We start from the raw sequence: 21,925 nt of genomic DNA, 5'->3' as shown, positions 1-21,925 counted from the left end.
GTAATTTTTTTTTTTAAAAAAAAAAAAAAAAAAAAACAAAATGATTAGCCTTTCCTATTTGGCTCTTTGGATTTGCTCTGGTTCTTCCTTTTATATGATCACTAAACGACAGCGTTTTGATTCTCTCTCCTCCTCCAGAGCTAAGATAGGTGACTTTTTAATATTAGTTTTGAAAGTAATTTTAAAATATTTATTATTACTTTTATAATTAATTAGTTTCATTTTTTTTTCCTATTTCTATTATGATATATAGTGTTTGTACTCTCATTAATTTTAATGTAATAAAATTAATATACATTTTTTAATTTAATTTTTATTTGAATTATTATTATGGTATATAATACATCTTTTTTAATGTAATTTTATAACAACTATTTTTCCATACAATTATTTTTTGTCTATATATATAAATAATAAAATGCGATTAATTATAAAATTAGTAGGTATAATTCAAAAAATATATATAGAATTTAACTCTTCGAATAAAATCGAGCTAATTAAGTATAAATTATTTTTTCTCATTTTTTCTTTTATTTTTTATAACACTCGGGTATAGGGTGGGTAGATGTAAATCAAAGATATCTCCGAGCCAAGCTAGATGGGAAAGTCTTCTTGTCTCCATCCCCGCCACCTATTTCATTCTCCATTTATTTTTGGGTGATCGATTTTACTGACTTTTTTTTATTTATTATTCGTTTAAAAATAATTATTTTAAAATTTTTTATTTTTCAATATAATCTTTATTAAAAAAATTATAAATATAATTTATAAAAATTCAAATTTAAATATTATATAATAAATTTTAACAATAAAAAAAATGTACAACATAATATATATATATATATATATATAATTAAGGAAGATAGGTTAGGAAATTGGGTGGTAACGAGGAATATATTCCAGTTTTCCTAACCTAAATATTTAAATGGTAATAATTTTGGACTGTCTAATTCTTAATAAATAAAATAGAGTATTATGACAAATTTAGAATTATCCAATCAAAAAATATATATACAGTTGGGTTTGTTATCTGTTTTTTTTTTAAATATAAATATATCTAATTCTATTAATTCTATGTATTGTTTATTTCTTATTATTTTATTATTTTATTGTTTGTTTTTTTATCTTACATTAATAATTTAAAATCTAGTTGATAATCATCTATAAATATTATAAATTTGTTATATTTGTTATTTACTTTTTAAGAATTAAGTAAATTTTTAAAAACTAAAAAAAAAAGTTCAAAATTTTATTTTTCTTTTGATAATTGGTTCAAAATATTTTCTTTTAAAAAAATGGAATTTGTTGTACAAAAATGGATGAAAAACAAATACAATTTTCAAAACATTTTAATTATTTAAAAAAATGTTCCATTAAAACTTATCTATTGGACAATCGTACTTATTCTATTTATTTTCTACGTTAGTAGACCCTGAAGTTAGAATAAATGAAACGGTCTACATGTGATTCAACGATAAAATTATAACTGTGAAGAAAGAGGTGACATACAAAACAGGAAGAATTACACGCTTGGTATAGTGTAGCTACACTAGCTTCGATACTTGAGTCATAGTTGTAAAAATGTTGCAACTTTTCGGTTTAGAGAGTGAGGATGAAGTTTGAGTTACCTTCAATATTGTTTTTATAATTTATTTATTATGAGAGATGACCTAGGCTTCGCCTTCCCTTCTTCCAAATAAGGTTGTTAGAAAGTTGAATCAGGCTTCATTCAGGTTTCATTGGGTCTTGGGATGTGCCTACCCATAGAAAGTTGAATCAGGCTTCATTCAGGTTTCATTGGGTCTTGGGATGTGCCTACCCATATGTATTCGGCCCACCTTAACTCGACTCGGTTTAGGTTGAGATGGTTTTTAGGCCTTTTGGCCTAGCAGCTTTACTTTTTTAGCCTAATCTTGTCTAAGATTCTATGTAATCTTAGGTTGCCTCTAATTGTAATCACTAGAAAAAAAAATAATAATAAAATAAAATGCTGTCCCACATTGTTTAGGTTGAAAAAGTGGGTGTTAGGCTCCACTATAAAAGAAAGGTCTCTTGCTTCCTTTCATCTCACTTGAATGGAGTTGAAGTCAGTCGAAAATACATTTTCTAACGGTTCTAAGCTAATATTTTGGCTGATTCGGTTCAGATCTGATACACTTGGATCGTACTCGTTTCAACTTTTTAGAAGTATTTAAGGTTAGTATTACTACTTTTTTTTAGTCCCTATAAATTATTTGGTGTCAATTTTAAATTATTTTATACAAAATTAGGTTTAACTAGTTTAAATTATTTTATACAGAGTATAATTAGGTGAGTCAAATTAGGTTTGAGTAGTTTAAATTATTTTATGCATAATTAGGTGAGTTAATTCTAGTGACGAATTAAATTTCAGAGAGCACTAAGCTAGCATCAAGGGGGTCATAGTAGATTCAACCTAGGTCAACCAAGTAAGTGTCTCTACTATTGGCATGGTCGAAAGAGTTGTCTTATGTATGATGACACGTGCCCAGTATTTCAAATGTATTTCCTCACTCATATTTTCTAAACCTTTTTCTCATAACGTGACTCGAGGTTTGAACATACACTAACGTTGTTTGTGATGTTTGAATTTCTCACAGCTGACTTGTTTGCTCGATCAGAATAAGTGTTGCACAATCACTATCCCACTATTGCAAGAGTACGATTGTGACATAGGGCCAAGGAGTGTGCGAGCTCACCTAGTAGATCCACGTTCGCACGTGTAGGTCGTGTGTAGGGAAGTACTATATATCCAATTTGTCCAAATTGGAAGCCACTTGAGGACTATGGTTGTAAATGATAGGTTTCTATTCATAATTGCATGTGTTTGCATTTCCTAACCCAATAGTGTGGTCAGACATCGAAAATTCAATCGGGAAGTATATAGTTGTGTGTTGAGATGTGGGTTCATTTGCAGTAATTCATTTGGGCTTAAGTTGTTGATTAAGTTGGAATAAGCGGGGTTGAAGCTTGAGTAGTAAAAGACCTGAGTTTACCATAGAAACTCGTGAATGCCTACTCGGAGTTTTGTCGGATTAAATGGGGAGTTTTGGATGATTCTTAAGGATTGGGAATAATCTTTTTGTCTCAAACCATTCCAAACAATGTCGAGGAAAGCAAACGGTAATAATTTCTATAGAATGTCTTGTAATATCTTTTTTATTGGTCTTAATAAGTGCGTGTTACCACCGGAGAGTTGTGTTCAACAATTTGATATCATAACAAGGTTGGGATAGGTTAGTATGCTCTATAGTTGCAGCTCTGTCTTCTTTCATCTTAAAAACGATTTCTTGAGATTATTAGTAGGTGAGTTTCTTGGTATCGTGAGTTGTATGTGACCCTGCAAATTTTGTATCGAAATTTATTGTTTCATATTAACGAGGTATTGCCAACACATAGGTGATCTACGAGTTGTTTGACGAATTAAGAAAGTCAACATCAACAATGGGCAACATGCATAATGTTCTATCTACAAGGACAAGACTAGAGATATCCACCGGAAACATTCCCCATTCTCATCCCCTCCATCTATTTCAAAATATTTCACCATCCTCGCTAAATTCTTCATTTATTTTTGCAATACAATTAATTTTTTCCATTTATTACTTTTTGAAAATAGTTATTTTAAAGTTTTCCTTCTTCAATATAATCTTTATTAAAAATGTATAAAAAAAAAATCTAATCAATCAATATATTTCATATATATATATAAAAATCTAATCAATCAATATATTTCATATATATATATATATATATATTGTCACAATCGCACTCTTGATGGCAGCGGACTTGCGATTGTGCGGCACTCATTTTCTAACGACAAGTGAGTTAAGCCAATTCGTTCTTACACTACCTACGGGCAAACGACATATGCTCGAGCCTCTTGCCTCGATTTAAGAGAAAGAAATTTTCGACAAAAAGATTTTGAAAGAGACATTATATATGCAAGCAAGAGAGTAACAAAACAACTCACCATATATAATTATTTTGGTGGGGAGGAGTTTGACAACTATATATATATATAAAATAAAATATTTTAGTAATATAATTTTTAAAAATTCAAATTTTAATATTACAACCATTAAATTTTTAAAAAAGAATAGTATTAACTTTTTTTATATATATATATATATATATATATATTTTAATATGTTTTGAAAATATATTTATATTAGGCCGGGTGGTCATATATTATATATATATATATTTTAATATGTTTTGAAAATATATTTATATTAGGCCGGGTGGTCATATGAAAATATATTTATATTAGGTCGGGTGGTGTGACGGAAATAAAATTGCTATTTTTGTTTTGCATGAATCTAGTGGTTTAAGAGAACAGGATATTGTATGTCCTAACCTAAATAATCTAATACATGATTTTGATGTGAGAGCTAGTTAAATTCAAAGCCCAAACACTCTTTAACTAATTTTCCGAGTTTGATCGCCACTCCTAAACCTCCCATCCTCACGCCCTCAGTTCATTAAACCCCATATCCATCCCTCTCTCTTTGATCCTTCGTCAAAGTCCGTCAATGGAGAAATCCGTTCTCCTTCGTTCTCTCACCTGCTCCTCTTTGGTTTACAATAGAATCTTTCTCCGTTCACCTTACAACTTGTGTCGATCTGCATTATCGCCATCTTCCTCCTTTGTTCCGAGGAAATTACACCGTCTCAGTCACAGCCTCGTCACACGCTCATTGCCGCCTCGTCGTCAATGGAGATTACTGCTTACTTCCTCGCCTTCTGGTTCGTTTCACTTCAGAAAACATTTCTCCTCTCTGGCTCCGCGTGCTGTTGCTGCTTCCCCTGCGCAATCCCCTCCAGGTTTCAGTTTCCTTTCTGTTTTGTTTTTGGATTCCGTGTGTCTTCCACAATTCATGAAACGATCTATTTCGAATTTTCGCACTTGGATTCTGATTTCCTGTTTGATTACTTGCTGGAAATCTGCTTGTGTTTCTTGAGTCTATGGTTGATTGCAATAAGTGGACTTGGTGATTTTTGTTTCTCTGAGCGTAGACTTTGCACAAGTTTCATATGAGGTTGCTCAGAAGCTTGGATTCGAGAAGGTCTCTGAGGAATTTATTGGTGAGTGCAAATCAAAAGCTGTGCTTTTTAGACATAAGAAGACTGGTGCGGAGGTAATGTCCGTGTCAAATGATGATGAGAATAAGGTCTTTGGGATTGTATTCCGTACACCACCGTGAGTATACTTTAGTTTTGATTTTCCTGTTTGATTACTTGCTGCTAATTTTTTGAGGAAAAATTATCTGTTAAATGAAAGAACCGAGACATGTAATGTTATTCTTAGTTGTTTCCATTTAATCAAATTTTGAGATGCGTCTCTAAGTTATAATTCTTTCGCAGGAACGATTCGACTGGAATTCCACACATATTAGAACACAGTGTATTGTGTGGATCAAAGAAGTATCCAGTGAAGGAGCCATTTGTTGAATTATTGAAAGGAAGCTTACATACATTCTTAAATGCATTTACATATCCTGATAGGACATGCTACCCAGTTGCTTCGACAAATACAAAGGTAAGTAGTGAACATGCTGAGTTACAAATAAGATTGTTGTGGTTGAGATGAGAAAATTGTTCAGCTTTCAGCCGACTGAAAATGGCTTTGTAAATCTTTAGGATTTTTATAATCTTGTTGATGTGTACTTGGACGCGGTCTTCTTTCCTAAGTGTGTGGAGGACTTTAAGACGTTTCAACAGGAGGGTTGGCATTATGAATTAAACGATCCATCAGAAGACATATCTTATAAAGGTAATTTCCTGTTGCATATACTCATCATGGTGCAGTATTCTCTGAACTGCCATGAGAGGAATGTTGATTAGTTTTCTTTACTAAAGCTTTTCTCAATGCTAGGGGTGGTGTTCAATGAAATGAAAGGAGTTTACTCCCAGCCTGACAATATCTTAGGACGAGTTACTCAGCAGGCAAGAACTTTTTGTTGTTTATCTCAATCTGGTTTTCTTTTTCCCCTCCCAAATTCTAGAACCTTTGCTCATGCAGTTTATACGTCTATATGATTCAAAGATTTCAATTTTTTTTAATCGAGTTAGCATTGCCTATGTAAATAGTCCATCATCAAAAGCTGAAAAAAGAAAGAAAAAAAGGGATAAGAAACGTTAGAATACTGGCTCTAATCCCATGAGTAATCAAGGATAATGGAACAAACCTCTATAATGCTCGTGTACAACATATTTTTTATGGAGACATTTGGAATAGGAAATAGATGGAGAATGATACCCATCAGAAATTCAACTACCACACAAAAGCAAACATAAAGTGAAATAAGAAATAGATAAACCAATCTTTCAAAAGCTTGGTCAGCTAGTATCTACATGATTTCAGGCAGATGGAGATGAGAGAAATTGAGAAGAGTACATTTTGCAGTTTGTCATGTTTCTGATGCTTAATTGCATCGCTGCTATTTTACATCTCTATAATCTTGCCCAGAACAAGAGCCATATAATTTTTTTAATGTTGAGACACCGAAGAGCCCTTAAAGAAGGGAAATTCTCCAATCTTTCCCGGAACAAGAGCCACAAAATATTTGAGTGTTGGGACGGGGAAAAGTTATTTATCTAGTATATACAAAATTGAAAGTAGCAAAAAAAAAAAAAAAAAAAAATTCAATGCATAGGAGTACATTTAATAAGTCCCTTGTTGTATATGTCACTGGTTGTTCATTGATTAAAGTTTTGCAGGCTCTTTTCCCGGACAATACATATGGAGTTGACAGTGGAGGTGACCCACGAGTTATTCCCAAGCTTACATTCGAGGAATTCAAGGTTATTTTCTTAGCATTCTTTTATTGGAATTGATTACAGAATACATTTTGAGATTCTAAAATAAATTACCGGAAAGAACAAAGGAATTATAATAGATGGGAGCTTATAAAAACGCTTGCCAGGATAATAGCTTGAAAAATGTAAATCCGGAGGCTAGATCCTTTTTGGTAAATGCTTTTCATGTGGCCTGTGGGTTGATTTTATGTTGTCTTGTGCATGTTATTTGTTGAAAGCTGGTTATTTTAATCTTTTTAAGGTTTATTCTCTCTTCCTCTCCCCATACATTTATGCATGTGTGTGCATAAAGCACATATTTATCTTGATGAGTAAAATAAGATTTTATATAAGAACAATATAGTACGAACTACTTAAAATTTTACTTCCAAATGTATTACGTAAGAGAGAACTGCAGAATAATCCGTACTTCATAAATGTTATGCTGATTGATGACCTCAGTTATTTATTATCCTCTCAATTATCTGTAGACTTGTAATTAAAGGAGCTTTTGGTATGCAGTAATGGAATGAGGGAAGATGGGCATCACAAAGCCTATGTTATTAATGGACATTGGCATTTTAAGTTATTTAATTTTTCATTAGAAATAATTTATTTTAATTTTAGTATGAAGTATTCTTTTTAAGGAATATGAAGTACTTTTATCAAGAAATTTAATTTAACTTTATACGGTTCATTAAGCCGTATGACAAGCAAGGGCGACTGTGAGGATTTCCAATTCCAAGGGTGTTGATTTTTTTTGTAGTTGGAGTAGGATTTTATCAATCCCTAATTATTCTTTTTCACGAACCAAATATTTAGTTTACTTGTTCGTTCAGTTAGCTTTATGGAGTCGAAATTCAAGGATGATTCTATATGTTGGTTAAAATTCCAAAAGGATTGGACTCTCTCTTCAATAATGTGCATTTACATATGTATGATACATTTCCCATTGAAGTTAAACTATAAACCTTATTTCTGACCGCACATATTTCTTTCACTACTGTTTGTTTGATCTTTTAAGTTATATGTTCTCTGTTTTGTGTTTTCTTATTCTTCGTGTCTGCAGGAATTTCACCGTAAGTTTTACCACCCAGGGAATGCTAGGATCTGGTTTTATGGAGATGATAATCCAGTTGAACGTCTACGCGTCCTCAAAGGTAATTAATAGAAAATAATATTAATATTTTCTTTTTAAAATAAAGGCAATTAACTTTTGTTGTTTTTATTTTAATGTAGTACTTGAAACTCATAGGTTTTTTATGAAGTGCAAACTTGTAGTTGAAATATAATAAGATATATTATGCCATGTAAGGTAAGTCATGGGACCTCATGCATGTTTGTGTGTCATGTGCATAGGGATACTTTCCCGCTATGTTATGATGGTACGGATGCGTATGTTCGATATTATGCTCGCTATGATATCATGTAGGCCTTTTCTTTTTTGTGGCGTCCGGTGACGTGTAATACGTTGTGCCTGACCAAGTCAGGCCCAAGGGGTTCGTATACGAGCCCACCTGGTAGACCCATGTATATGTATGTAGGCCGTGTGTGGAGAAGTACTACACATTCACCCTGCCCGAATAAAGCAAGGGCCTAAGGCCATGTAAAGTGAATGAAAGATAGGTCACACTCATGTTTAACATGTGTTTTGCACGTGGTTTGCATGTGTTTTGTATGTTTATTGTATGCCTAACCCCAACAGCGGGATGACTTACTGAGTATTTCATAAAATACTCGAGCCAGGTGCTACCCTATTTTTCATGTAAAGGCAAGGCTCCCATGCACGGTTGACGGTGGACGTTGTGAAGACCATGGAAGTTGGAATGGGGGCTTTATAGGATAGTAGATGTTTCTGTTGAGTTTTATCTTGAATAATAAATGTTTGCATTTAAGAGGGGTGACCCATAAACTTTCAGGGGAATTTTCAATGACCCACGGTGGCACAGTTGTGGCTGAGTTCTATAGAGACCATGTTCGGGCTTGACTAACTGCCCTGAAGATCGAAAAGTGGAGTGCGCAGCGTTCATGCTGCGTGACGATGCTCAACTGTGGTGGCGTTCCACCCATGAGATTATTTGACCCAGAGGAGGTGTAATCTCGTGTGCAGAATTCAAAGAGGCTTTTGCTGAGGCGTACTACCCAGAGGACGTTTGAATCCGCAAACATCAAGAGTTCACTCATCTGAGTCAGAGGGGGCGTTCAGTTACTACTTACGCCAGGGAGTTTTCCAGGTTGAAATGCTTCACCCCGAAATTGGTGGACATTGACTACAGGACAACTCGGCGGTCTGTGCTGGGGTAAGACAGTAAGATCCACAATATTGTTGAGGCGATAACGCCTACTACCTATGCTGCCGCCCTGAGAGCAGCAAGGGCCATGGAGGGAACCAATAGACCTAGTGAATCTCGTCCATCGACAAAGAGACAAAAACGACGTCGTGATCAGGATGACCGTCGTGATTTGTCTCCATCACCGCTTCCAAGACGACCAGATAGACGACGCCGCGATTCTAGGTGGGGCCAGCAAAGAAGGGAAAGCAGATCAGACGACAGACACAAGTGTAACAAGTGTGGAAAGAATCATTGGGTTAGTGTTTGGCTCGCTTTGGAACCTGCTTTTGATGTGGGAAGGAAGGTCACTTGTCTAAGGACTGTCCGGGAGGTTGCACCAATGATGCCGGAAGTCAGAATAGGCCATTACGCATAGCGGATGGCCCCACTCAGAACCGTCCTCTAGCAAGGGCTTATGCCTCTACTAGCAAGGATACTGAAAACCCTGATGTGGCGCTGACAGGTACACTATCTATTCTTGGTCACCTTGATTTGACATTGTTTGTCTCGGGATCTACGCATTCTTTTATTTGTTTTTGTTAGTCAAGCAAAAAATTGGGTTAGAACCATTGTGACAATTTTTTGCTTGATTAACCCAATTTTAAACCCGGAGTGCCTACGAAGAAATCATGCAACAAAGGTTCTAACATAATTTTTGCTTGACTAACAAAACAACATCATTTTTGTCTGACTAACAAAACAACATTTGTAGAAATAAAAGAAAATAAAAGAATGCGAAGATCCTGAGTCAAACAATGTCAAAACAAGGTAACCAAGAACAAATAGTGTACCTGTCACCACCGCGTCAAGGTTTTCAGTATCCTTGCTGGTAGAGGCATAAGCCCTTATTGGAGGACGGTTCTGAGTGGGGCCATCCGCTATGCATAATGGCCTATGCTGACTTCCAGCGTCATTAGTGCGACCTCTCGGACAGTCCTTGGACAAGTGACCTTCCTTCCCACATCGAAAGTAGGCTCCAGAGCGAGCCAAATACCGACCCCGATGATTCTTCCCACACTTGTTACACTTGGGCCTATCGTCTGATCTGCTTTCCCTTCTCTGCTAACTCTGCCTAGAATTGCAGCGCTATCTATCTGGTCGTCTTGGTGACGGTGATGGAGACGAATCACGACGGTCATCCTGATCACAACGTCGTTTCTGTCCCTCTGTCGATGGACGAGATTCACTAGGTCTATCGGTTCCCTCCATGACCTTTGCTGCTCTCAGGGCGGCAGCATAAGTAGTACGCGCTATCGCCTCAACAGTATTGCAGATCTTCCTGTCTAACCCCAGCACAAACCGCCGAGCTGTCCTGTAGTCAGTGTCCACCAATTTTGGGGTGAAGCATTTCAACTTGGAAAACTCCCTGGCGTAAGCAATAACCGAATGCCCCCTATAACTCAAATGGGTGAACTCTTGATGTTTGCAGATTCGAACGTCCTTTAGGTAGTACGTCTCAACAAAAACCTCTTTGAATTCTGCACACAAGATTACACCTCCTCTAGGTCAAATAATCTCATGGGTGGAACGCCACCACAGTTGAACATCGTCAGGCAGCATGAACGCTGCACACTCCACTTTTCGATCTTCAGGGCAGTTAGTCAAGCCCGAACACGATCTCTATAGAACTCAGCCACAACTGTGCCACCGTGGGTCATCGGAAGTTCCCCTAAAAGTTTGTGGGTCTCCCCTCTTGAAATCACGCAAGCACCTAGCTTCCCTAGTAGATGATGAGTCATTAGCAGTTAGGTTTCGTATAACAATTTGCAATGCGTCCACCAAGCAGCTGTCGAGTCTTGTGCGGCTTGAGGTATCGCTGGTGGCGGGAATGGCATAGCTACATCAGGCTCTTCCACGGAGTCCTCGCGCTCTGGACCTTTTCCTCTTCTACCCCTAAAGGGGGTCGTCCCCTAATCCTCCTCCTCGAGTTCTAGGTGGCATATCTCTACAAAGCACGTAACTGCTAAGTCACATACTTGTCTATTAAGTTCTATAACATTTATAACAATACAAGCATAAAATGCATACAGTCATAGCTTTAACATAGTCATCCCATAGTACATGTCATATCATGAATCCTGCCTAACGCTTAAAATATGAACATCACGTCATACTTTACCAAGCACAAGTTAACCTACAACATACACCAACGACCAAATAATTTTAATTCTTAACCAGGCTTACCTGACGGTAACGGTGCATTTACTAGAGGATCATGGAAGTACGTTGGACCTACATCGTAAGCCAGTCTACAAGATCTATAACCTAGGGCTCTGATACCAACTGTAATGCCCCTAATTTTTCTTAACCTAATTAGTGACCTTGCCTTGCATGCATAAGACATAATGCAGAAGCTCATATAAAATAACAGCATGGTCTTACATAAGTAGTTCAAAACACGAAATTCAACCTAACTCAGGAAATCATTCGACAACTAAAATTAGAGAAATTAAATGCAAACGTTTATTATTCAAGATAAAACTCAACAAAAACATCTATTGTCCTATAAAGCCCTCATCATTCCAACTTCCATGGTCTTCACAATGTTCACCGTCAACCATGCATGGGAGACTTGCCTTTACCTGAAAAATAGGGTAGCACGTGGTTTGAGTATTTTATGAAATACTCAGTAAGTCACCCCACTATTGGGGTTAGACATACCACATACAAAACACATGCAAAACCCACTGTTGGGGTTAGACATACAACACACATGCAAAACATGAGTGGGACCTGTCTTCCATTCACTTTACATGGCCTTAGGCCCTTGCTTTATCCGGGTAAGGTGGATGTATAGTACTTCTCCATACACGGCCCACGTACGTATACATGGACCCACCAGGCGGGCTCGTATATGAACCCCCTGGGCCTGCCTTGGTCAGGCACAACGTATTACACATCATCGGACGCCACGGGAAAGAAAAGACCTGCATGATATCATAGCGAGCATAGTATTGAACGTACGCGTCCGTACCATCATAACATAACGGGGAAGTATCCCTCTGCACATGACACACAAACATGCATGAGGTCCCATGACTTATGAAATGTGATGACTTAGATGACTTAGTTAAGCAATGTGTATGCATAGCAATGTTCTTCAGTCCATCACATTCATAGCATATCAATTCATTTCATGGAAACAGTGTAATAGGTTGCATGCATTACGTAGTAAACAATTCATGACAATACAAGAACACATAGGCATGACATAACATCGACATTTCATAACAAATAGGGTGCATGCAAAGGCCATAGGGCATGCACCATCATACATACAGTAAACTAACTACAACAGTAAAGTCGCTTACCTCGTTGGCCTGGGTCGAAATTTACTCACGATAAGCTAACTCCAATGCCTAACTACTTCCTATAAAAACCACATTATATGCTTAGAGCCTTTTTATAACGTAACCCAGCTAAACCTTACCTTTAATTATCAAAGTAAGCCCCTAACGCAATCTGTTTTGGCAATTAGGAGTTACACTGACCTCAAATGACTAATACACTGACCTCAGATGGCTAAAACAAGGGCAGGAATGGCTTCAGAAGGGCCGAAAACCTAGGAATCGGTATATTATACATATACCGAGCCGCCAAGCCGAGCCGCAGGATTTGGCGAAGCCGAGGGTACCGAGCTGACAAGCCGAAGGTACAGCTAAGGCGCATGTCTTCTAGGTGCGGATTTTGTATCCATTGGTCTTGGGCCGAACGTAAATGCAGCCCGCAGTCTTCGTCTGGAATGTGGGCTGGGACAGAGGCTGAAACAAAGGGCTGTGGGGTTGGCTGTGCATGTTCGCGGGTATACGAGGGAACCCGACCCGCAATCTGTCACTTCGTCTTCCTTACTCGAGAACCCTGAAGAAACCATAATCGTGAACTCCCTTTTCCGTTTACCGACGAGACCGCCGCCCTCACGTTCGTTCTTGCTATCATTTTGTTTGTCCCTCCTTGTTATGCAACACCACGACGTTAGTTCACTCTTACCCAATAAAACTCACTGAAAACTCAAAGCCTCCCGACGTTTTTCGATTTCTCACTTCAAACCCTTCTGTCTTTCTCTCACAGGCGCACGACGACAATCAAAGGAAAGAGCGACTATTTAGATACCCTAGGGTTTAAGTGTGGGGAACTCAAGGAAAATAATACATTTCTATTAACAAAGAAATGCCTCGCCGAAAATCACACAATTTCGCATCATCGAGTATATATATATATATATATATATATATATATATATATTTTTTGAAACACATATCGTTATTGTTATTGTTGACACTTTTTCCTTTAAATATTTCGTGCTTCCAATAAATCGCCAAAAAGCATGATTATTTCTTTCCTTTAATGAAATCTAGTTTTTATTTTTAAAAAGTGCGTAAACATAGTGCGATACCTACATGCATTCATACACACAAAGCTCTCATTAATTTGAAACAATAACACAATATTTTTTAAAGAAAATTCATTTTCATTCATTCATGTTGATCTTTTCTTATTGTTTTTTTTCCTTAATGATACTTTATCTTGTCTAATGACATGATAATTTTTCTTGGTTAGATTGCAATATTAATCTTATGTATTAACCTTACTTTTGATATGGTCCTAATGTTTCTCATTTTCATATGTATAATTTGACTAAAATTTATTAGACGTCCTTGCCGTTTTGAGGAATAAAGTAGATCCAATGTGACAAGGTTTTCTTTTTCCTTTTTTTTTTTAGTATGTGACACTAACTGATATTTTTTTAAGTTCGACATGTCATATTAATTGATAAACATGAATTTGGGTCGAGTTTTAATGCCTATTTTGATTGAGATGCATTAAGCGGGCTTGGGCTAATTGTGTTTTGGACCTTTAGGAATGCAATCACTGTTAATTTGTTACAATGGATGTTTACTACTCTTTATTAATGGAAAGAGTGTCCATTAAGAAGTAGGGGAACTATAAATTAAAACTAAGGTTAACGTGGATGCTGTATTTGACCCTTTTTTTTGTTATTGGATTTGTATTTTATCAAGCTCTGACTAGTTTAGTGACCTCTCTGCTTCCATCACAGAATATCTAGATATGTTTGATGCAAGTCCAGTTTCCAACCAGTCTAAGATTGAGCAACAAAGGCTATTCTCAGAGCCGGTTAGGATTGTTGAGAAGTATCCTTCTGGTGATGGAGGTGATTTGAAGAAAATGCATATGGTCTGCGTTAATTGGTTACTTTCCGAAAAGCCCTTGGACTTGGAAACTGAGCTTGCCCTTGGGTTTTTGGACCATCTTATGCTGGGAACTCCTGCTTCTCCCATGAGGAAAATCTTACTGGAGAGTGGTCTAGGAGATGCCATTGTTGGTGGTGGGATTGAAGATGAGCTCTTACAACCACAGTTTAGTCTTGGATTGAAGGGTGTTTTGGATGATGACATTCCAAAAGTAGAAGAATTAATTCTAAGTACCTTTAAGAAATTAGCAGAGGAAGGTTTCGACAATGATGCGGTAGAGGCCTCCATGAATACCATTGAGTTTTCCCTGCGGGAAAATAACACTGGATCTTTCCCTCGAGGCTTGTCACTTATGCTTCGATCCGTTGTAAGCTTATAGCCATCTCTGTTTATTTCCTATTTTAATCATCAAATTCATTTTTGAAGTTTGTTGGTTTATAATTCTTTTAAACTAAAATTAACAGGGTAAATGGATATATGATATGGATCCGTTTGGACCGTTGAAGTACGAAGAGCCTCTGAAGGCCTTGAAAGCCAGAATAGCTGCGGAAGGACCCCAAGCGGTTTTTTCTCCGTTGATAGAGAAATTCATCTTGAACAACGCTCATCGAGTAACTATCGAGATGCAGGTAAAATCTACTCGATTTTTTCCCTGAGAATTTAATTTGTTATTTTGTTACATTTGATTTTATTAATTTATATTGTGCCCCTCCTTTGACAGCCTGATCCAGAGAAAACTTCTCGTGATGAAGCAGCTGAAAAAGAAATCTTGCAGAAAGTTAAAGAAAGCATGACTGAAGAAGATCTTGCTGAACTGGCACGTGCTACACAGGAATTACGGCTGAAGCAGGAAACACCGGATCCACCAGAAGCTTTAAAATGTGTTCCATGCCTTTGCCTTGAAGATATTCCTAAAGAACCTATTCGTGTTCCAACTGAGGTGACCACATCGATCCATATTTGAGTTCAGTGGATAATCTGCATTATGGTTTAGTTTCTAATCTCTTTGTCTTTAATATAATCTTACCTGTAGATTGGGAATGTCAATGGAGTAACCGTTTTACAACATGAACTCTTCACAAATGACGTTCTTTATTCTGAAGCTGTTTTTGATATGAGTTCACTGAAGCAGGAGCTTCTTCCTTTGGTACCTTTATTTTGGTAAGCGGTGGAACTTCATTAGTTTGTTTGTCATTGCTGATAGCTTAAATTTTCGGGCATGGGGAAAGTAATCAGTGTCTTATCTAATAGATTATGCTCGAATTGACCAATAACTTTTCATTTGCATTTCTAAATTTGAATATCACAAAAGGTCAATGACTAAAGAGTTCGTGGGTGCATCCTCAAAGTTGCAATTATTAATTTATGAGATCACTTCAGGGAATTCAAAGGGCAGATGTGAGAAACATTATTTAGGCCTTTTTAGGGCATTTTGCTAGAAGATGCTGCACAAAGAGATCACCCAAAGTTTGTGTAGCAAGTATAAATTATCTTGCTCATCTTTCTTAATTTTCAAAGAGGTACATGTGTTTTTTATAATAAAGAAAGACTAACTAAGGATTTACATAGATATAAGGTCATTCCTTCAACACTCCCCCCAAGCTGTGGAATAGATATCATAGATTCATTCTTAACTTGGACTGGATAGGATTATGTGCAATATTGATCCCACGACTTTGATGTCAAGACACGACTTCAATGGTAGTTATGTAGTCTCTAAATAAATTTTGTTAAGGTGGAAGATCAGTAGTTATGAAGGCTCTGAATAAATTTGGTCAAGGTGGTAGATCGGTAGCTATGAAAGGCTACACCGATTAATCACACCTCCCAAAATAGAATGACTCTTATACCATGTTACTAGTGTAAATTATCTTGCTCACACTTCTTGATTTTTAGAGAGATATATGTGCCTTTTATAATAAAGAAAGGCTAATTAAATCCCTAGATATTAGGTAACAATATAGATATAACCAAGTCACAAATTATCTTTCGGTTGTGAATTGTCTAATAGATGATATCAATCATTTAAGTATAGCTGGTCATGAGCATTTGTTAGAATTTTGGAGTGGTTTAATCCGAATCACAACGTTCCTGTACCATTCTATGGAGTATTATGTTTTTGACCTCCAAATGTTCTTTGTCAGTCAATCATTGTTAGAGATGGGCACAAAAGACTTGAGTTTTGTGCAACTTAATCAGTTAATTGGAAGAAAAACTGGTGGGATATCAGTTTATCCATTTACATCATCTATACGTGGCGAGGACAAGGCATGTACTCATATGATTGTCAGAGGCAAGGCTATGTCAGGGTGCGCTGAAGACTTATTCAACCTGGTATGTTAATATGACTTCAAAACATGTGTGGAATGGCATCTGCAAACAAATTTGTCCTTTTATTTTACATTTCAACAGTGTGCAGTTTTTTACTATGTTGGAGTTGAGCTATTTTTCTTTACTATTGGTTTTTAATTTACAATTCAAGGTGAGCTGCGTCCTGATAATGAGTTCATTTCTTTCTATGATGTAGATGAACTGCATTCTTCAAGAAGTACAGTTTACAGATCAGCAACGTTTTAAACAGTTCGTATCTCAGAGCAAATCTGAAATGGAGGTACATAAATAAATGAATGATTAAAATGCCCATCCCGACAATTGTGAAATTTAAAGTATAATGTATATATGATATCTATCAGAATCGGTTAAGAGGTAGCGGTCATGCAATTGCTGCTGCTAGGATGGATGCAAAATTGAACAGTGCAGGGTGGATCTCTGAACAAATGGCTGGTCTCAGGTTTGGATTCCGTCTTCTTGGTGGCTATACTGTTGAAATGCCTGCCTCTCGTGCGTAAAGCTAAATGATTTCAACCTCCTGTTCTTGTTTTGTTCATTGTATATAGTTATCTGGAATTCCTACAAACTCTTGAAGAGAAAGTTGATCAAAACTGGGCTGAAATTTCTTCATCACTTGAGGAAATCCGCCAATCCTTACTTTCAAGGAAAAATTGCCTCGTCAACATTACTGCTGATGGAAAAAATCTCATAAAATCGGAGAAGTTCATTGGAAAATTTCTTGATTTGCTTCCTAACCAGCCTCTCATTCCAAGAAGCACTTGGAATGCCCGGCTTTCTTCAGATAATGAAGCCATTGTGGTACCAACTCAGGTTAGAGCACGCTTATATCAATTTTTGCACATTTTATTCCTCAAACTATTTCTTAATAGCTACCTCCTCCAGGTTAATTATGTTGGAAAAGCAGCTAACATATATGAAACGGGCTATGAACTTAATGGAAGTGCCTATGTTATAAGAAAGTTCATTAGTAATACTTGGCTGTGGGATCGTGTTAGAGTAAGTGGAGGTGCTTATGGAGGGTTTTGTGATTTTGATACTCATTCAGGTACAGGATTGTGATACCCTCTTTTGCAATTTCATTAAATACCAATTGGTAATCTTCCCTATTTGAATTGCATTGGCAGGAGTATTCTCCTTTTTATCTTATCGTGACCCGAATTTGTTAAAGACGCTTGATGTATATGATGGAACTGTCGATTTTCTACGTGAATTGGAATTGAATGGAGATACTCTAGCAAAAACCATAATTGGAACCATTGGAGATGTTGATTCATACCAGCTTCCTGATGCTAAAGGTTACAGTAGGTATGGTGCACCCCCTACCTATTTCTTCTCATTCTACAATCAGCCTGTTCTTTGCAATGCATCGTTTAGTTAGTTCTAAATGTCCTTGGCTAAGTTTTCGCCTGGAAGATTTTGTTATATTTAGATAACAAGAACTTATATTAAAAAAAAAAATCTCATTAAGAAAAAAGATGGAACTTGCGAAAAATAGCATCCAGGAAAACAGAGAAAGAAAGGTTCCTTTTTGTCTCTCTCAGTAACGGCCCTGGCCCACCACTAGCAGATATTGTCCTCTTTGAACTTTTCCTATCGGGCAAATATTGTCCTCTTTGGACTTTCCCTTTCGGGCTTCCCCTCAAAGCTTTAAAATGCGTCTGCTAGGGAAAGGTTTCCACACTCTTATAAAGGGTGTTTCGTTCTCCTCCCCAACCAATGTGGGATATCACAATCCACCCCCTTTCAGGGCCCAGCTTCCTCGCTGGCACTCGTTCCTTTTTCTAATCAACGTGGGACTGCCACAAAACCCACTTCCCTTCAGGGCCCAGCGTCCTTACTGGCACACCGCCTCGTGTCTATCCCCCTTTGGGGAACAGCCTCTTCGCTGGCACATCGCTTGGTGTCTGGCTTTGATACCATTTGTAACGGTCCAAGCCCACCGCTAGCAGATATTGTCCTCTTTGGGCTTTCCTTTTCGGGCTTCCCCTCAAGGCTTTAAAATGGGTCTGCTAGGGAAAGGTTTCCACACCCTTATAAAGGGTATTTCCTTCTCTAACCAATGTGGGATATCACACTCTCTTTTATATGATCATTTTGTTCGAATTATATTCACCATCTGTATTTTTATTTTTTATTTTTTTCCTCTTCAGCTTGTTGCGGTATTTATTGGGAATTACGGAAGAAGAAAGGCAAAGGAGAAGGGAAGAGATTTTATCAACCAGGTAAAAAATGACTCTACTGTCTAATGTTTATTTTAGCAAGCAAGTTGTTAAAGTCAGAAAAACTTATTGGCTGTGCTGAAGTATGATGAGTTTGGCATTATTTTGACTTCGAAATTCTTTTAATTTGTCATGCCAATGAAGATAGTCGATCTTTAGCCAAGCTGCGCATTAGAGCTTTTTACAACTCTTGCTTGTCAACCGGAATTTGCGAGTCATAAATAGTCTAGGACTAAACGTTGAATACCTTAGGACTAAACGTTTTCTCTTTTATTTATTTATTAATGATCGTTTCTTTTTTGATCCATTTGTTTGAGGAATTTCTGTTAAATTATGTTGTTAAAATTGAGTTTAGGACAGAAAATAGAATCCTTGTCGTTGGAATCAAATAAGGGGTGTGGAATTTTCCATCAAGTGCGTTAGTCCTCTGAAGTCTAAGCAAGTCTACTGCCCAAATGTACTCATGTAGGTCACATTCTTCATGGGGCATTTGAGGCGCAAGTACGGCTTCTTAATTTCTAGGAATCTTAATATGAGATCTCACATCGGTTGAAGAGGGAAACGAATCATTCTTTATTAGGTTGTGGAAACCTCTCCCTAGTAGATGCGTTTTAAAAACTTGGGAAAGTCTGAAAGAGAAAGCCCAAAAAAGACAATATCTGCTACTAAGCCCGAGTTGGGTTGAGGATGCTAGTGGAAAAATTGTTGCTCACAAACTGAATCTGCCATTTAGTTTAGAAGAGTGTGTAAGGCTCCCTTGTTCAAAGGGGAGACCTTTCCAAGTTCTTTGAATTATCTTTCAATACTGTTTCTGGGTTTTATTATCTGATTATTTCTATTAAAAAAATTATGACAAGGGGTAGAAACTAAGATCCAATGCGGAAAAAATTCCGTAACTAAAATGGAAGATTAAAGTCGATACATGTTATCTAACAGCCCAAGTCTACCACTAGTAGATAATGTCCTCTTTGGGCTTTCCCTTTCGAGCTTCCTCTCAAGGTTTTTAAAATACATTTGCTAGGGAGAGGTTTCCACACCCTTATAAAGAATGCTTCGTTTTCCTCCACAACTGATATAGGATCTTGCAATCCACCCCCTTCGGGGCCTAGCATCTTCACTGGCACTCATTCCCTTCTCCAATCGATGTGGGACCCCCTTTCGAGGCCCAACGTCCTTGCTGGCACACTGCCCGTGTGCACCCCCCTTCAGGGCTCAACCTCCTCGCTGGCACATCGCCCGATGTCTAGCTCTAATACCATTTGTTACAGCCCAAGCCCATCGCTAGTAGATATTTTCCTCTTTGGGTTTTCCCTTTCGGGCTTCCCCTCAAGGTTTTTAAAATGCCTCTACTAGGGAGAGGTTTCCACACCCTTATAAAGAATGCTCCGTTCTCCTCCCTAACCAATATGAGATTTCACATCTTATTCATCGTAAGTCGGTCCATTGACAAGCATAGTAGAATAAGTATTAAAAAACATGTAGACGGAAATACGACTTTGAACCAAATTTTACTATAACATAGAAGCTTTCAAATTGTAATACAAAGGATTTGTGCGTACACATCGTTGTTTTTTGAAGTTACTAGCTGGTTGCTTCATCCATTATTTACCATAAGAAAGATGGTCTTGAGAGCATAGTTAAAGGACAGAATTAATGAATGCAATTACTTTGTATATGTCAGATATCTTGTATTCAATTACACGGACTGATTCTGTACTCTTTTGCAATACTCGTGACAATTTATGTCCATATCTCTTCTAACAGCTTGAAGGACTTCAAGAACTTTGCTGACGCGCTCGAGGCAGTCAGAAACAAAGGCGTGGTAGTTTCTGTTGCCTCTCCCGAAGATGTCAAAGTTGCACATGACGAACGCCCGAGCTTTTTCCAGGTGAAGAAAGCCCTCTAAGATACCCTCGAAACTGCATTGCAGCAAAACCCCACTTCCAAAATCTGAGGAGAAACAAAACAGATTCAGAGAAGGAGAGAAAAAAAATAGGTACCCAGCCATATTGATCATTTTTCCAATACTGGTTGGCATGAACAACAAAACTTTAAACTATTTCAGTAAAAATTGAATAGGAGATAAAAAAAAGTTAATATTTGAGCAGCGGGAAGTAATTTTTGTGTACGGAAATGGGGATTTGATGGTTGAAAAGGGTTAATTTTTTGTAGTCTTAAATGTTGCGTTAACAGAAGGAATGGTGATGTATTTAATTCTTGCGTCTTCTCCATTCACTTGCTCTCATTGTTTATCTGGTTTTCTCTGCTCTCATTTAAATCTTTTGAGTTTTTGTTCTCAACAATTTAGCGATCGAGTTTTGGATTTAGTTGCATTTTGGTCTCTTTCGTCCAAATCATCGCTAAGTACTAGCGGAAGGTTGACGATTGTGTTTATGAAAAAAAAATATTTTTTTCGTTTTCTCCCTCGTCTTTCGTATCTTTCTTGTCGTTGCATTGCCCCCTCTTTTGGTAGACCACATCGACAGTTAGTAACTGGCGATAACAAACCTGGCTAGCACACCCATGCATTATGAACTCATGACTTCGTAAATGAGAGGGGTGAAGCTGCTCGATTGTAAAGGAGAGGATACAGAAAACTTACCTTATTATTATGAGAATTTGGAAAAAGGAAAGATGCTGCTTTGAAATGTGGTTTGGGTCTATGACATGAGATAGTCGAGAACTAAAAAATGAGTCTAAGAGTCTGAATCTAAGAGGTTTTTTTTTTTTTGGATAACGACAATCTTCCACTTGCTGTGTAGCAACACTTGACGATAAATTTAAATAGAATTGTTGTTTTTGTGAACCCTTACCCGACAATAATAAGATTTGATGAAGCAACCATTATTGAAGTGGATAAATTGTTTGTGATAACACTCGTTTAACTACCATTAGGTTAGTCATGATTAAGATGAATGATTTAGAAGTGAAGTTAAATATACTGTGACTTCCTAGATTCCTTCCTATGTTGTCACGTTGGAATTATATTGTT

At 37.0% G+C, this 21,925-nt stretch overlaps 1 protein-coding gene and 1 long non-coding RNA gene across 2 annotated transcripts; one reads left to right on the top strand and one right to left on the bottom strand.

The window, feature by feature from the left end:
• The first annotated feature begins 4,454 nt into the window (after nucleotides 1-4,454).
• LOC111434497 (presequence protease 1, chloroplastic/mitochondrial-like) lies at nucleotides 4,455-21,168 on the top strand. Its single transcript, XM_023071909.1, has 19 exons — nucleotides 4,455-4,845; nucleotides 5,038-5,221; nucleotides 5,386-5,560; nucleotides 5,662-5,794; nucleotides 5,897-5,967; nucleotides 6,742-6,825; nucleotides 7,889-7,979; nucleotides 14,209-14,729; nucleotides 14,827-14,991; nucleotides 15,084-15,302; nucleotides 15,396-15,523; nucleotides 16,507-16,696; nucleotides 16,890-16,973; nucleotides 17,056-17,153; nucleotides 17,260-17,524; nucleotides 17,597-17,759; nucleotides 17,839-18,019; nucleotides 18,865-18,936; nucleotides 20,698-21,168. The coding sequence occupies exons 1-19, from the start codon at nucleotides 4,554-4,556 to the stop codon at nucleotides 20,837-20,839; spliced, it is 3,258 nt and encodes a 1,085-aa protein (XP_022927677.1). The 5' UTR covers nucleotides 4,455-4,553; the 3' UTR covers nucleotides 20,840-21,168.
• LOC111434503 lies at nucleotides 12,285-12,753 on the bottom strand. Its single transcript, XR_002708959.1, has 2 exons — nucleotides 12,666-12,753; nucleotides 12,285-12,522 (listed from the first exon to the last, which is right to left on the bottom strand). It is a non-coding gene; the product is annotated as an uncharacterized LOC111434503 (long non-coding RNA).
• Nucleotides 21,169-21,925: the final 757 nt, after the last annotated feature.

Source organism: Cucurbita moschata, unplaced genomic scaffold, assembly GCF_002738365.1.
Source record: "Cucurbita moschata cultivar Rifu unplaced genomic scaffold, Cmos_1.0 Cmo_Scf00045, whole genome shotgun sequence".
Classification (NCBI taxonomy): Eukaryota; Viridiplantae; Streptophyta; class Magnoliopsida; order Cucurbitales; family Cucurbitaceae; genus Cucurbita; species Cucurbita moschata.
The sequence above is the reverse complement of the archived record's forward strand: the minus strand, read 5'-3'. Positions and strand labels throughout refer to the sequence as shown.

Bases quoted from the DNA above. Each gene is read 5' to 3' on its own strand.
- LOC111434497 (XM_023071909.1), top strand. From the start codon at position 4,554: ATGGAGAAATCCGTTCTCCTTCGTTCTCTCACCTGCTCCTCTTTGGTT. The intron at 7,980-14,208 runs GTAATTAATAGA...CTTCCATCACAG, and splicing joins ACGTCTACGCGTCCTCAAAG to AATATCTAGATATGTTTGAT. The intron at 17,525-17,596 runs GTTAGAGCACGC...TACCTCCTCCAG, and splicing joins CCATTGTGGTACCAACTCAG to GTTAATTATGTTGGAAAAGC.